General features: G+C 37.4%; 1 protein-coding gene across 10 annotated transcripts in view; it reads left to right on the top strand.

The window, feature by feature from the left end:
- The window catches only part of zmp:0000001200 (dedicator of cytokinesis protein 9), a 122,964-nt gene that overhangs the window by 86,259 nt on the left and 21,168 nt on the right, over window positions 1-15,537 (top strand). For 5 of the 10 annotated variants that reach the window (XM_049484896.1, XM_049484898.1, XM_049484892.1 and 2 more), the window contains exons 11-34: window positions 185-325; window positions 461-664; window positions 925-1,047; window positions 2,073-2,155; window positions 2,727-2,849; window positions 4,156-4,235; window positions 4,371-4,558; window positions 4,656-4,721; window positions 5,733-5,825; window positions 5,936-6,059; window positions 7,300-7,418; window positions 7,548-7,637; window positions 8,903-8,992; window positions 10,171-10,286; window positions 10,494-10,563; window positions 10,708-10,830; window positions 10,918-10,989; window positions 11,871-12,017; window positions 12,162-12,245; window positions 12,468-12,579; window positions 12,834-12,869; window positions 13,640-13,818; window positions 14,433-14,549; window positions 14,641-14,752. In XM_049484896.1, the coding sequence (XP_049340853.1) occupies window positions 185-325; window positions 461-664; window positions 925-1,047; window positions 2,073-2,155; window positions 2,727-2,849; window positions 4,156-4,235; window positions 4,371-4,558; window positions 4,656-4,721; window positions 5,733-5,825; window positions 5,936-6,059; window positions 7,300-7,418; window positions 7,548-7,637; window positions 8,903-8,992; window positions 10,171-10,286; window positions 10,494-10,563; window positions 10,708-10,830; window positions 10,918-10,989; window positions 11,871-12,017; window positions 12,162-12,245; window positions 12,468-12,579; window positions 12,834-12,869; window positions 13,640-13,818; window positions 14,433-14,549; window positions 14,641-14,752 (2,692 nt within the window). The remainder of the gene's footprint in view (window positions 1-184; window positions 326-460; window positions 665-924; window positions 1,048-2,072; window positions 2,156-2,726; window positions 2,850-4,155; window positions 4,236-4,370; window positions 4,559-4,655; window positions 4,722-5,732; window positions 5,826-5,935; window positions 6,060-7,299; window positions 7,419-7,547; window positions 7,638-8,902; window positions 8,993-10,170; window positions 10,287-10,493; window positions 10,564-10,707; window positions 10,831-10,917; window positions 10,990-11,870; window positions 12,018-12,161; window positions 12,246-12,467; window positions 12,580-12,833; window positions 12,870-13,639; window positions 13,819-14,432; window positions 14,550-14,640; window positions 14,753-15,537) is intronic. The other 5 variants (XM_049484899.1, XM_049484894.1, XM_022680313.2 and 2 more) reach the window with 3 other exon arrangements.

Raw genomic sequence — 15,537 nt, 5'->3', positions numbered from 1 at the left:
TCATAATGTTTAAGCGGTCTGTAATTTTTTCCAGAGCTGTATTTTTTGACTTATATGATAGCAATAAAAGCTAAACCCCTGTATTGTAATAAAAATAAACATTAATATATACAGTAAAACAAACAAAAAAGAGACTTTCCTTAACACCTCCTTAAAGATGCTTTGTATCTTTGTTTATTTGCAGAAATTGGACTTCTCTGGGATTGAGCCTGAAGTCAAACCGTTTGAAGAGAAGTTTGGGAAACGGATTCTTGTAAAATGCAACGACCTGGCGTTCAACCTCCAGAGCTGTGTGGCAGAGAATGAAGAAGGACCAACCACCAATGTAGGCACTAATAGACACTGTTGTTTTATATTGTTTTAATTCATATACAGCATTTACCAATTTTGACTCTTGAATGACTGTGGATGATGATCTGAGACTGTCTTTATTCACTGTGTGGTTGTATGTGTTCGGCAGGTGGAGCCTTTCTTTGTCACCCTCTCTCTGTTCGATATTCAGAACAGTCGAAAGATCTCTGCAGATTTTCATGTAGATCTGAACCACCCCTCAGTCAGAGCCATGGTGCCCGGCTCTGGAGCTCAGATCATGAACGGAGCCTCAGACTTGACACAGCACACCACAAACGGGCTACCAGAGAGCGCACTGCAGTATCCACGACAGGTAAAGAGCAATCAAAGTTAAAACTAACGTGTGTGTGTGTGTGTATGTGTGTGTGAAATTTAGAAGTGAGGGATTACTGAAGGATGACCCTAGACCTTTATATTCACTAGAGGAGAATCTTCCCTAAAATAGGAGGAGGGGCTCATTCTTGATTCTGATGTGCTTAATTCCAGGATTGTTTTTTTTACAGTGCAATGGAAAGCTTATTTAATTATCATTAAGTTTGATGTTCTGCCCTCTCTGTGTGTGTCTGTATGAAGGGAGTGTTTTCTGTGATGTGTCCACACCCTGATATCTTCCTGGTGGCTCGGATTGAAAAGATTCTGCAGGGAGGAATAACTCACTGTGCTGAACCATACATGAAGAACTCCGACTCCACCAAGGTATTGTATATGCTTGTGTGCACCTCTGTCTGTGTGCGCTTTTCTCTCTCTCCAGTTTATTGAAAATAACTAGAGACTTAGTATTGCTCCACAGATTAATTGTAGTTGTGAGTAAATGGTTAGATGACTTTTCCCTCCACTTCCTGTTCCAGTGGTATTGCTAGGGCACCATTAGTCATTTTGTGTGTTGCTAAGTCCTATGTGTAGATATTTATTTTAATAAAATTGTCAAATGTAAAGGTAAATTATTTGAAATATTAATTTTATCCATGACATGTGTCCTGAAAAATGTTAACCCATTCAGAGAGAGTTGGAGATTCTTTACTCAACCACTTCTTAGTTATTGCTTTTTTACTTAGGTCGAACTCCTTGATTTGTCTGGCATAATACCATCACATGACAAATCCTCAATTTTTTGCTGTTTATATGTATATGTTTGAGTAAATTGAACATTGTTGTTTTATTCAATAAACAACGGACAACATTTCTCAAAAATTCCAAATAAAAATATTGTCATTTAGAGCATTTATTTGCAAAAAATGAGACATAACAAAAAATAGCTTTCAGACCTCAAATAATGCAAAGAAAACAAGTTCATATTCATAAAGTTTTAAGAGTTCAGAAATCAATATTTGGTGGAATAACCCTGTTTTTAAATCACAGTTTTCATGCATCTTTGCAAATTCTCCTCCACCAGTCTTACACACTGCTTTTGGATAACTTTATGCCACTTCTGGTGCAAAAATTCAAGCAGTTCAGCTTGGATTAATGGCTTGTGATCATCCATCTTCCTCTTGATTATATTTCAGAGATTGTCAAAGGTCCTCTGGCAATTCCATCTTATCAATTAGTTCCGTTGGCTACATTAAGTATAATTAAAATCTCAATTAAATATATTTGTGTGGTTTGTAATGTTTTAAAGTGGGTTATACAGTCTGCAATTTGTGTTAATTTTAAGTTAAGGTTGTGGGTCTAATTAAAGCACATTTTTAACTGTGCTCTCTCCTTTTTTCCTTTGCTCTCAGGCTGCCCAGAAGGTGCTGAAGAATGCTAAATTAGCATGCAGTAGACTTGGTCAGTACAGAATGCCATTTGCGTGGGCAGCCAGGTAAGAAAAATGTCTACTTAACTGTCCAAACCAGTGAAAATGTGCCTACTTATGTGCTCAACTCTCCAGTATTTCTAAACCTTTAGAAGCTGCTAGACGGGCAATTCTTAGTTTTAGATAGTTTTTGTTTGTGCTCTGTCCATCCAGATGGAAAGGACTTTCCAGGAAAACTTTTGTATTGCGGCTGTCTGAAACGCTGTGCGATTTTCCAATAAACTGCTTACTTTTACTTTTTGAAAGAAAAATCAACAGTTAAATTGAAAAAAGTTGCTAAGAATTTTGACATTGTAAACATCACACCTTTTGATTGGTTTATAATAGATTGTCCCTTTTTTGAGCATGCCAAAGAGTGAGTGATTCTTTCCAGTGGGAACATTTTAGATACACTCTACCTTCACAGGAAGAGACTGGACTGTGTGTGTCTGTGTGATCACTGCTGCCCTAATGGAAAAATGACATAATGCCCCAACTGGAAACCTTTGTTCATCTTTCCTCCCATTTCTTTCTCACATGCTTTTTCTTTTCTCTCTCTCTCTCTCTCTCTCTCTCTCTCTCTCTCTCACTCTCTTAGGCCTCTGTTTAAGGATGCATCTGGGACATTGGATAAGTCTGCACGTTTCTCCCCAATCTACAGACAGGACAGTAACAAGCTCTCTAACGAGGACATGTTCAAACTGCTGGCAGATTTCAGGAAGTTAGTCTCACTCCCACTTTTCTCTTCTTACTGTCTGTAACAGGCTGTTCCTGTTAGGCACAGGTCACAGATATATGGACATTTATATTCCCTAAATAGGAGATATTATTCTACATGACATTTATTACCATTCCTAAATGAGGCTAGAAATGTTTTATGAAGGGGTTTGTTTTAAATTGCGTAAGTGAAAAATATATGCCCCAAAAAGATTAGAACAGTCTGCTTGTAAAGGACCCATATATCAACGGGTGATGCCGAACTTTCTTTGAAACTTTATTTTTTTAATGTAGTTTAATGAATGTTTTAATGTATTTTTTAAATACTTTTTTCAAAAATTGTATCCCATTTTCTTATTAATTTGGAAGAGCAATTACTCACTTATTCATTGCTAGTAATGTCCCCAACACTAGTTGGGTGAAGACTAGCACATGCTTCCCTTCCAACTGCCGTTGATGCAGCATCACTGGTTTGGCAGCGCTCTTGGAGGAAAGCGCCGCCACCAAGTTCTGATTCATCAGCTTACAGACACCTGTGCTGACCAACATCAGCTTGCGAGTGATGTGTTGGGTGAGAGCGCCATCTATCCACCGGGGATCAGAGTGGCGGGTCTTCATTCCACTGGACCACTCTGTTTTTACTATAATTATTAAATGAAATTTGTAACATAAAGACTTTGGAACATGAGGGGCTCTGAGTGGTCCAGCAGGCTAGGCGCTGCTACTTTGATCACTGGAGATCGCTGGTTCGAATCCTGTTTATGTAGCTTGCCATCAGTTGCCGGAGCCCTGAGAGACACCCTCCTGGTGTTGGGGCAACGCTAGTTATAGAGGGAGTCCTAATGGATGGGTTGGGTAATTGGCTGTGTAAACTGGGGAGAAAATGGGGAAATTATTGAAAGACTTGTGCACGATTTTCCTAGAAAATCAGGTCAATGTTTATTTAGATCTATCTTTTAATTATTTGAGTTTAAAAAAGGCTTCTTACACAACTATAGCAAGAAACAATTCTAAAGATAAACTAAAGTTAGGACACATGCAATATAATAGATAATACATAGTATGTACATACACAGAGATGTACTGAATAATACACAATGGAAAGTAACTGATATATTTAAGCCCCTATGTTTATCCATCCAAATTATCCATGCATTTTTTGTTTTAAGATCAAGTAATATGGCAATAGTGCAAATGAATAATGCACAAAGTAATGCTTTATAATGCAGAACTAACCTAGTCTGTTTTTTGTTGCCTTTAAAACTCTGTTACATGCTATTGTCTCTTACCTTCTGCACTCTCTTTTTCAGACAAGAGAAGATGGCTAAGCTGCCAGTGATTTTGGGGAATCTGGACGTTACTATTGACAGCGTGGCCCCGGATCTTCCTAGTAAGTCGAATTCAGCTCATACACTTCATAGATCACCTCTAATAATAAGATTAGCTTCCTATATTTACTCACTTGCTGCAGGAAAACTGTAATTAATTTTTTATTTCTTTTCTCTTGCTGTGTTTGTGTGTGCAGACTGTATAACCTCCTCATATCTGCCCGTGCGTCAGTTTGAGAGCAGTGATTGGAACGGGGTGCTGTTTGAAGTCGAGGAGTTTGTGCCATGTTTAGCTAAATGCTCTCAACCCTTCACCACCTACAACAACCATCTATACGTCTACCCACGGCAGCTCCGATACGATGGCCAGAAGGCTTTCGCTAAGGTATGTACACACGCTTCTGTCCAAAGGTCAACAGGTATCAACATCTGCTGCTGTTGTATATGGTGTAGGGTAATTTATGGACCGTGTGTTTCTGCAGGCCAGGAACATTGCTGTGTGTGTGGAGTTCAGAGACTCTGATGAGGAGGATGCTCTTCCTGTAAAGGTAAGAGACAGCTGTTTACAAATATCATCAACCACTGCAGACTGTAGCACATACACATCCTACTACACACATGATCTAAGAGTCTGATTATTACTGTGCACTGTCTGTCTGACTTTATGTACAGTACATACATACTGTACATAGACTGCCAGTATACAGCACTGGATAAAATTTAGAGACCACTTCAGTTTCTGAATTAGTTTATCTGATTTTGCTATTTATAGGTATAGGTTTGAGTAAAATAAACATTGTTGTTTTATTCTATAAAGTCTGGACAACATTTCTCCCAAATCCCAAATACAAATATTGTCATTTAGAGCATTTATTTGCAGAAAATGAGAAATGGCTAAAATAACAAAAAGAAAAAAGATGCAGAGCTTTCAGACTTCAAACAATGCAATGAAAGTTCATATTCATAAAATTTTAGGAGTTCAGAAATCAATATTTGGTGGAATAACCCTGGTTTTTAATCACAGTTTTCATGCATCTTGGCATGTTCTCCTCCACCAGTCTTACACACTGCTTTTGGAAAACTTCATGCCACTCCTGGTGCAAAAATTCAAGCACCCATCTTCCTCATGATTATATTCCAGATGTTTTCAATTTGGTAAAATCAAAGAAACTCATTATTTTTTTGTGGTCTCGTTTTTTTCTAGAGCTGAAAGTCATGGTAAAAAAATAGCATGTCTGTTTGGAGCATTTCTATTGGTACATTTTCATGCCAATTATGTCACAATGCAAATGACTGCTGTCAGTTTCAAATTATGCAAAAGAAATCTGATAAATGACTAAAATATTTTATTCAATATATAAGGTATTAAGGGAGAAAAACCCAGTTTAAGATATTCAGAATATTTTTATTATTTAATTCGTAATATTATACAGCTTTTTGGATCATTTTCTAATCATCTAAAGCACAGTTTTTAATAATAAAATGCTTTGTTATATGCTTCTTTAAGCAGCATATAACAATTTATACTTGAAAATAATTGCTCATTATCTCTCCTTTAGTGTATATATGGTCGTCCAGGCGGACCTCTCTTCACCAAGAATATCATTGCTGCGGTGTTGCATCATCAGCAAACCCCTGAGTTTTATGATGAGGTAAGACATCCACACTTCTCAAATTTCAACAATTTTCCACTTTTCTTAAATGCACCTAATCAGCCAAGACGCGTTTGGTATATACATTTCTTTTCCCCACTCTCTATTAGTTTAAGATCGAGCTGCCAACTCAGCTGAATGAGAAGCATCACCTCCTGTTCACGTTCTACCATGTCAGCTGTGACAGCAACAGCAAAGCTAGCACCAAGAAACGGGAGCAGGTGGAGACACAGGGTATGCCAAACACTTTCACATATTCACTTACTCAGAGTGCACCAGACGGATAATGCACAAGCAGCACAGGTTGGCTAGTACCCACTCTTGTTCCAAACAGGTTTAGGATTAGTATCAGCAGGTGCAGGCTATCCTGAGAAGAAACAGAATCCATGGATGAAGAGCTTTTATGTTAATTATCCTCTCTCATGTGTGTTTCTAGGTCAGGTTATTTTTATTACGTTAAATCAGGTAAAGTGGAGACACGTTCAGTTTCTCTGAATTGCAATAATTCCTATGTTTTCTAGCATCAGAACATTAAATTTGGGTTTGTATGTGTGTCACGATGTCTAGTGGTTGAACTGATACAAAATTAATGAAAATGGTGGATTCAAATGTACAGGTAGGGCCAGTCAGACTGGAGAATAGTGTATATGAAATAGTAGCTATTAATTACTTATTTCTTTTCTTTTCTATGCTATTTAGAAATGCATTACTATTGCCACACTGATTCATACTAAACCTAAGCTGTGTATAATTCTACTTGCTGATGTAAAATCTAATTAAAATTATTAAAAAGTCACAATAAATTAAAAGAACATCAATCTCCCTTTTACATTCTATTGAAGGGAACCTTGATTAAACCTTAACATGTATAAATTGAAATAGTGTATGTTCATTACTATTTAAATATGAAATGTTTGTGTATTATATATTGACTGGCATGCTTACAGTCATTGAATAGTAGTTCTGTATGCAAATTATATAAAAAAGACATTATTACCCACAGTGAACATTGCAGTGTATGGTAATGTTAATACTAAGCACTGTAAGGTTTTTTAGAAATTTAATGATCTTAATCAGTCTTACTTAAAATGTTCACCTTATTCTAAGTAATTTTGGCTCACACTAAGGATAAAAAGTCAAAAATCAAGTTATTCTTGTCCAAATCTTGTGTCTAAATTTAAAGAAAAAAAAATGTGATTTTTGCTTGATTTATGTCTTATTTCACACATTTTTATTTCACACACTTTGCCATTGATTTTTTTTAATCTTAATAAGAAAAAATAGCTTTTTCCTTGGCAGATTTTTTGCTTAATATAAGCATATATGTCCTAATTTACATTCACATATTATGTCTAGTTTTTGCCAATGATTTTTATTTTTTTTTGCAGTGGAAATGTTTTTAATGTTTCCATCTTTTTTGGTCTCTTTCCCCCTCCATCCCCCCAAACATGTACATATGTGTGTGTCTATATAGTGGGCTATGCATGGCTGCCATTACTAAAGGATGGTAGAGTGATCATGAATGAGCAGCAGATTCCTGTAGCTGCAAATCTGCCTGCAGGCTACCTCAGCTGCCTGGAGAGCAACAGCAAGGTGAGCTCATACTGCTAAATCTCACACTCATCTCCTTCTGTCAAAAGTAGTAATGTACACACAGCTGAAGGATTGAGCTGAAGTGTGATTTGAGTTGTTTTTTTTGTTTTTTTTTTTGTGTGTGTTTAGCAGCACGCTGGTCCTGAAGTGAAGTGGGTGGATGGAGGAAAGTCGCTGTTTAAAGTCTCCACTCACCTGGTCTCCACTGTCTACACACAGGTTTCAATAATTCTCTTACTCTTCTTGTATCCATATTGGTTCACTGTAGATCGATCTTTGTTCCTGTTTACACTTAACATTAAATCACATTTAATTACTGTTTAGATTTTTTTTATAATCATCCAGTCAAGATACAAGAGATTTATCTGGATACAGAATACATATATATTAAGGTTAAGAGAAAAACTAATTTAACACGCTCATATGGTATCAGGAATGGCTAGGTAGGTGTCATGGGTTTCATGGGGGTTTCTGGTGGGCATGGGACTGAGTGGGTTTTTGTAATATGTGATGTGATTTAGAAAGCCAAACTATTGGGATTTAAGAGGGCTTTCCAAATGAGCCCTATCATTATATTTCACCTTAATTTTACATGGTTCTCATATGTGGGGCCAACATGGAACCTGTAGACAAAGTCCTTTTTCATATTTATTAATGTCTTTGGTGTTAAAGAATAGTTTTTCATTTTATTGCATTTTTCGCACTACAAGGTGCGCTTAATCATAAGTGCACCTTATGTATGTATTTTTCCAGTCCGGTATTAAGGAGTAGTAAAGCCACAGAGGACTATACAGGAGTTTCAGTTTAGTTCTCCATCACCTAGGCTGGAGCAGTATTATCATTAGCCACTAACCATGCTAAGCTCCTTCTGAGCCGTTCAGAGGCGAGTATTATCAGCCTGTAGCCTGCTGCTAACCCCAGCTAGCATTCCTGGAGCAGCATTAGCATTAGCCGTTAGATGCTAGCTCTTTCGCTATTCAGAGGTGAGTATATCAAACTGTAGTCTGTGTGTTGACCGTGTTAAAACAAGCTACATGGGATAAACCACTAGCTAATATCGCCCTGGCTTACTGGAACTCTCAGGGTTAACTCTAATCTAATTGCAAATCTGAAAATTTCAGCCTATTGTAAATAAACGAAAGTCCATTTCTCTCCCGAAGAGCTTTTTTTGGTTGTTGTTGTTGTTGTATTTTTTTTCTTTTTAGAATTACAGTTCTGTTTACTCAGTGTAGCTTTACTTAACTTAGTTACACACACCCCCCCCCCCCCCCCCAACCCAGCGGCAATACCTGCTGAATTAGAAGAAAAACATGACAACACCCCTGTTCCTTACTAGTGTCGCAAAATATGCCTTATAATACGGTGGACCTTATGTATGAAAAAAGACCAGAAATAGACGTTTATTGATGGTGCGCCTTAAATTCCGGTGTGCCTCAAATGCAAAAAATACGGTATTTTAATCTTCTTTCCCTTTTCACTTTCAGGATCAACACTTGCACAACTTCTTCCACCACTGTGAGAGCAGTGTGTATCCACCCCAGTCCACCGGAGGAGAGCTGATCAAATACCTGAAGGTACGAGTTAAGTGCAAATAACAGTGATAGTGCCAATGTAAAGCCAGCTCTCTCGCTCACCATCTTGCCATCGGTCCATTTATTTGGGTGCCTGTGTGTGAGTTTCCTGAGGATGTTTGGAGAGCCAGGCCTGTTTGTGCAGTCTAATACCACTTTCCTAACACACTCAGGACACTTAGTAGGGGGCTCCATACATAGAGCAGTGTCTCTGGAGTGAGTGTGTACACAGCCCAGCCCACTGTAACAGCATAGTGACCTTTCTCACAGTCTGCGCGGTACGTTCTTGTAGTTAAAGTGGCAGTCTGTATTACTTTGTTTCTAAACTGAAAGCAGAAGCATTTCTAAGTGGATTATGTACAAAATATTGTGTTTAATGGTACCAGTGTGCTGGAACGACCATCCCTGCTAAGCCTAATATATTAATTCTAAAAACTAGGGTGTCTGGTCGCTTTTCACGGGAGTTCCTCTGGCCACGTTACACGTCTTAACATACTCACAGGTTGTACATAGTCACGTTTAAAACCTCTAAAAGAGGATAAGGCTCAGTTTTACTGAATGCCAGCGGCTGGTGGAGCAATGGAGACTTCAGAAGGGGAACTCAGATTCATCCGCTCTGAAAAGAAACCGCATCACACCTGCCCAGTTTACAATGATTCTTTCGCATGTTCGGTGCAATTACCCATTTTCACCAGAGAGGTCCTAAATTACAAAACTTATGGACATCAGCTTTAAAATAGCATGAGTGGAAGTGATATTTAAAGCCATTTAAAGTATAATTAAGTACATAACAAACACAGTCCACATGTGTTGTACGACTTAATATTTTATCTTGGCAATAAATACATATTTACTTCTGAAAACACTAAATTAAGTGAGAATAAATGCAAACAAATCAACATATCGCATGTAAGTTCAAACTTTCAATCCTAGCCAGAAGCTGCCGGCTATGCGTATTGCTACCTGTTGTGCTGTCCACTGTAGGTTGTAATTCCGTCTTTAATGTAGTTTGGGTACACACGACACTATGGATTGAGAAATACTAAATACCTTCACAGCTTTTTAAATAGAATGTCTCTCCCATTAAGAACCATTTTGGCAGCTCCCTCTCTATCAAAACTCAAGAGATGTTGATCGACCTTGATTATGAGACTAAAGGATTCTTTATATTCCTCCTACAGAGTCTGCATGCGATGGAGGCTCATGTGATGATAAACTTCCTCCCTACAGTCCTGAACCAGCTGTTCCGTGTGCTGACCAGTGCAGCACAAGATGACGTTGCTGTCAATGTCACCAGGTCAGTCCTTTTACTTCCAAAGCAATAATAAATTAATGGACAAATGAGACACATAATTGTACATGTTTTTGGATCATTGTAAACCTATAGACAAGAGGAGTGTACTAAATGTTAAGGACTACATATTAGTTAAACAATAGAAAGGGCATTTTAAGGGAAAATCTGGAGCTGAAACTTGTAATTGTTGGAAATGTCCGTTTTTTTCAGAGTGATGGTCCATATTGTAGCTCAGTGCCATGAGGAAGGCTTGGAACACTACCTCCGCTCATATGTCAAGGTTAGTAAAAACATCAGCACTAACATGTCAAATTAGTTCCTGGCTGTATTACAGCAGAAAAGTCAGAAATAATCCTCCACATCAGGTCACAGATTCCTTTCAGCTGAAGACTCATGACTGTATTGTTTCTGTGTCTATCTACAGTACGTGTTTAAGACAGATGCAAACACAGCTACTGGTAAAACAGTGCATGAGGAGCTGGCCAAGGCCATGACCACCATCCTCAAGCCCTCCACAGACTTCCTCACCAGTAACAAACTGCTGAAGGTGAGCTGCCCCTGATTTATTTCCTCAGCACTGGTGTGTGATGATGCTGGGGTGTATGATGTATGTATTCTCTGTTTCTGTTTTCAGTACTCCTGGTATTTCTTCGAGGCTTTAGTGAAGTCCATGGCCCAGTACCTGATAGAGAGCGGAAAAGTCAGGGTAAGTCTGATTGCATCATTATTTGTGAGTGTTTTTTAAGTCAATAACCCATACACTTATAATTAAATCATTACATTGTAGATTATATAATTAAATACATTCATTTTTGACAGATTTTCAGATCAGAAATTTTATTTAGCCTTTTCAGCTTTGTGGTATTTTATTTTATTTTGTGTGCCTTGTTCAGCTGTGTTTTTTTTTTTTTTTTTTTTTTTCCCCATTTAATTTTTTTTTCAGCTTGTCTGATGTAAAGAAATAACAATATGGCAAAGTTATAAAAGTGTTAAATGTGGATAGATTAGTGTTTCAATAAACTACAGATGAGATTTTGAATAGCACATTTCAGTAACCACACCATGATGGATCAAACAGGGTAAAATAGATATCAGTCTTTGGTGTTTTGATCCTAATTGTTTACTGAATAAGTTTTAATGCCCTCTCAGAAGCAAAGTCTTTTTGACTGAGACTCATTATATTGTCTATTATGGGCTCTGAATAGTCTAGCGGGCTAAGCCCTGCTTCTATGATCAGGAGATCGCCGGTTCGAATCCTATTTATGTAGCTTCCCATCAGCTACCGGAGCCCTGAGAGAGCACAAATTGGTCTTGCTCTCTCTGGGTGGGTAGATGGCGCTATCTCCCCACATCACTCCGAAGGGTGATGTCGATCAGCACAAGGTGTCTGTGAGCTAATGTATCGGAACCGAGTTGCTGCGCTTACCTTTGAGCGCGCTATGATGCTACTCGGCAATGCTGCATCAGCAGTAGTTGGAAAAGAGGCGCTGGCTGGCTTCACATGTATCGGAGGAGGCATGTGTTTGTCTTCACTTGTTAGGGCATCACTTTGACTTTTAAACTTCTGTATTTTCTTTTTCTGTAAAGCTGTCCAGAAACCAGCGTTTCTCAGCCTCCTTCCACCACACAGTGGAGACCCTGGTGAACATGATGATGCCTCACATCACGCAGAAATACAAAGACAATCTGGATGCAGCGCGCAACGCCAACCACAGCCTGGCTGTCTTCATAAAGGTCAGCAGAACCACCTCCTCACACGCAAGCCAGTCTTAACATCTCACTTTAGACAATGTAGATGCTTTAATGTTTTATGTTCGTTTTATGTCATAAGAGCTAGAGAGTATATGAGTAAATAAATTCTTACAATTGTTTCCTCAGCGTTGTTTTACTTTCATGGATCGAGGTTTTGTCTTCAAGCAAATCAACAACTACATCAACTGCTTCATGCCTGGAGATGCAAAGGTGCTTTGTTTTGTGCGAAAGTCTTTCATTTCATAACACAAAAGATTGAAGAATCTTTTAAAACCTGTCTTTAACAGAGGAATAAAGACTATAATTATCTGTAATATTGCATCGTTAAAGTCTAGATTTGTTTAGTGTATAAAGATTACAAACTATCAAGAAACAAAGCGCTATATTCTATGCACATAATTATATGTTTCTGTTCCTTTATTCTCTTTACAGACGCTGTATGAGTTTAAGTTTGAGTTTCTGAAGGTGGTGTGTAACCACGAGCACTACATTCCACTCAATCTGCCTATGCCTTTTGGGAAAGGGCGGATACAGAGATTCCAAGGTTAGGACGAGCACTAACACCTAAAATCAGCTCCATTACAAAAACATTGAAGATTCTTTTAGAACCACACTTGTAAGGAATAAACACCAACTTAACTCATACGTTTTACTTATGTTTATATTGTAGCATATTTATTTGTTATATGTAGAATGATTAGTATTAAGCTGAAGTTGAATGTGTTGTGGATCATGATTATCTTAGTTTGTGCTTCGTGTGTTGTGCTCTCTTGTTCTGTGTGTTTTGCTGATCAGCAGTTCACTGCTCCAGTATGGAGTCTCAGTCTGATGTAGGTAGGTAAGGCGTTTCCGCCTGCCTGACTGATCAATAACCAATCACTCGCTGACCAATACTATACTAATAAATTCGATATTGAATGAAGTGAATCACTTCACTTTCATTTTCTGATCATAAGAGACACAATATTTTTACATAGCATTTCCACTTTCATCATATCATATTTAGTGTTGGAACTAAATGTGTGTGGTACAATAATGAATATTATTTATTAGAATAATAGTTAGTATATCAGTTCACTTGTTTGGTCTGTTGATATTTTTATAATAGTTTTTAGGAAAAAATTCTTAACTGTGTCATGGTGAAATAATATCAATAATATTTGTAATATAAATATTTGTGTTTGTTAAATATTCTAAAATCACAAATTTATTATTTTATTTATTATACTAGATATGTTTATGTTTGTAAGGAGGTCAAGTTAAGCACTTCTTTAATTTCCTGTTTGGACAACGACACCACACCAATAAGAGTCTCCTAACAAGGGCAAGACCCTTAACACAATGTTGACCCTCTTGTGTAACATAATTTAATTGTAAGACACTTTGGATAAACACAATAGTTAATTGCCAAATTGTAATACAGTAAATAAAAACCCTGTCATTATCAAAGTCTGTCATAATCAAGGGATAGATTACTGGTTGACATTTTGCAGAATCAGTTATTACATTCAGTAAAATTTTATTTATTGTTCTCTTTTTACAATTTTCTCTCTTGTCCTCTCTCCATCTCTCACACTTTCTTTAACACTTCCTTTCACACTCAGATCTCCAGTTGGACTACTCTCTAACAGACGACTTCTGTAGGAATCACTTTCTGGTGGGCTTGTTGTTAAGGGAGGCGAGTGGAGCTCTGCAGGAGTTCAGAGACATCCGTCAAATTGCCATCCAGGTGCTGAAGAACCTGATGATCAAACATACCTTTGATGATCGCTACACATCTAAGGTAACCCTTAGATAGCTTATGGTTTATCTATTGTAATCTGTATTTGTGTGATTTGTACTTATGTGTGTAAATAATATTTGTGTATATACAGCTCTGGAAAAAAAGGGACCACTTTCACAAAAATAAGTTTCTTTGATTTTCCCAAATTGAAAACCTCTGGAATATAATCAAGATGAAGATGGATGATCACAAGCCATTAAACCAAGCTGAACTGCTTAACTTTTTGCAACAGGAGTGGCATAACGTTATTCAAAAGCAGTGTGTAAACATGCCAAGATGCATGAAAACTGTGATTAAAAAGCAGGGTTATTCCACCAAATATTGATTTCTGATCTCTTAAAACTCTTAAAAAAAGCTCTGAATCTTTTTTGTTATTTCAGCCATTTCTAATTTTCTCCAAATAAATGCTCTAAATGACAATATTTATATTTGGAATTTGGGAGAAATGTTGTCCGTAGTTTATAGGATAAAACAGTGTTCTTTTTACTCAAACATATACCTATAAATAGCAAACTGAAGTAATCTCTTAATATTTTCCAGAGCTGTATGTGATTGTAAGCTACGCATGTTGTGTTGATTGTTTTCTGTTTCAGTAATGATTCTGTGTGTTTCAGAGTCAGCAGGCGAGGATGGCCACTCTATACCTGCCTCTCTTTGGGCTACTTCAGGAGAATGTCCACAGGCTCAACATTAAAGACTCCTCCCCCTTCACCAACAACGTCTCCAACAGCGTAAGTCTGACATCTAGAGGCCACAGGCTGTAAATGCAGATTCCCATCCTTTCTGCTGTGTTTTTATTCATGACCTTATTCTGTATTGCAGAATGGACGAGATGAACCGATCCTCAACAGCTCTTTAATGACACCTCCTAAATCAGGGGGACATATAGAGAGCAGCCTCCACAAGGATGTGTTTGGAGTCATCTCTGGAACAGGTGAGAGATTGCAACTGTTGGCACTGTGCAGACACTAGACCTATAGATTACAAGACATTAGGACTCAGTAATAGTTCCCTGTAGCTACATGTTGACTTTCAGACAGTCAGGTGATTTCTGTACTGAATAATACTATACTATAATATCTGTACTATTTTACCCTACAGTATACAATTGCCTACTTCTGTAGATATATAGAACATAAATATTATATTTATAAGAGAATGCCATAGTGTTAGACACCATTTGATAAAGTCTATTTGAGTTTCCTAAACAACTTAAAACAGTTTGGGACAGATAATTTGCACATGCAGCGCGCTTATGCACAAGCAGTTTTTTGCTAGTAGATAAGATAGCACCAGCTATACTAGCTATATTACAGAAATAAAGAAAAACACTTTGGAAATGAGAGCTGTTTAAATTACTTACAGAGTATAGGATGAAAGGAAAATCTGTAAATATGAAATTTAAGCAGTCTAAAACATGTTGCAAATACGATTATAGGTCATTTCTCCTCAGTTACGATTGTAGAAGGATATGCTTTCCTTACACAAAATGGATAGTTAAAGTAGTACTCAAAAAAAAAAAATCAATCAACGATATCTTAAAATAAGAAACACAGCCTGAATGATTGCACACAATTAATTAGGATTTCATTTAGAAACATGATGGGACCATTTGAAAAATTAGTCAATTAAGCAATAATACATGAGAGGGAGTGCTATAACGTGTAATATTGGCACTGCTGTGCAGCGGTCGTAGATCAGCACAGCAGTGGCAATATG

This window comes from Astyanax mexicanus, chromosome 11 (genome assembly GCF_023375975.1).
Source record: "Astyanax mexicanus isolate ESR-SI-001 chromosome 11, AstMex3_surface, whole genome shotgun sequence".
NCBI classification, from domain to species: Eukaryota; Metazoa; Chordata; class Actinopteri; order Characiformes; family Acestrorhamphidae; genus Astyanax; species Astyanax mexicanus.
This window is presented reverse-complemented; position numbering and strand designations above follow the sequence as displayed.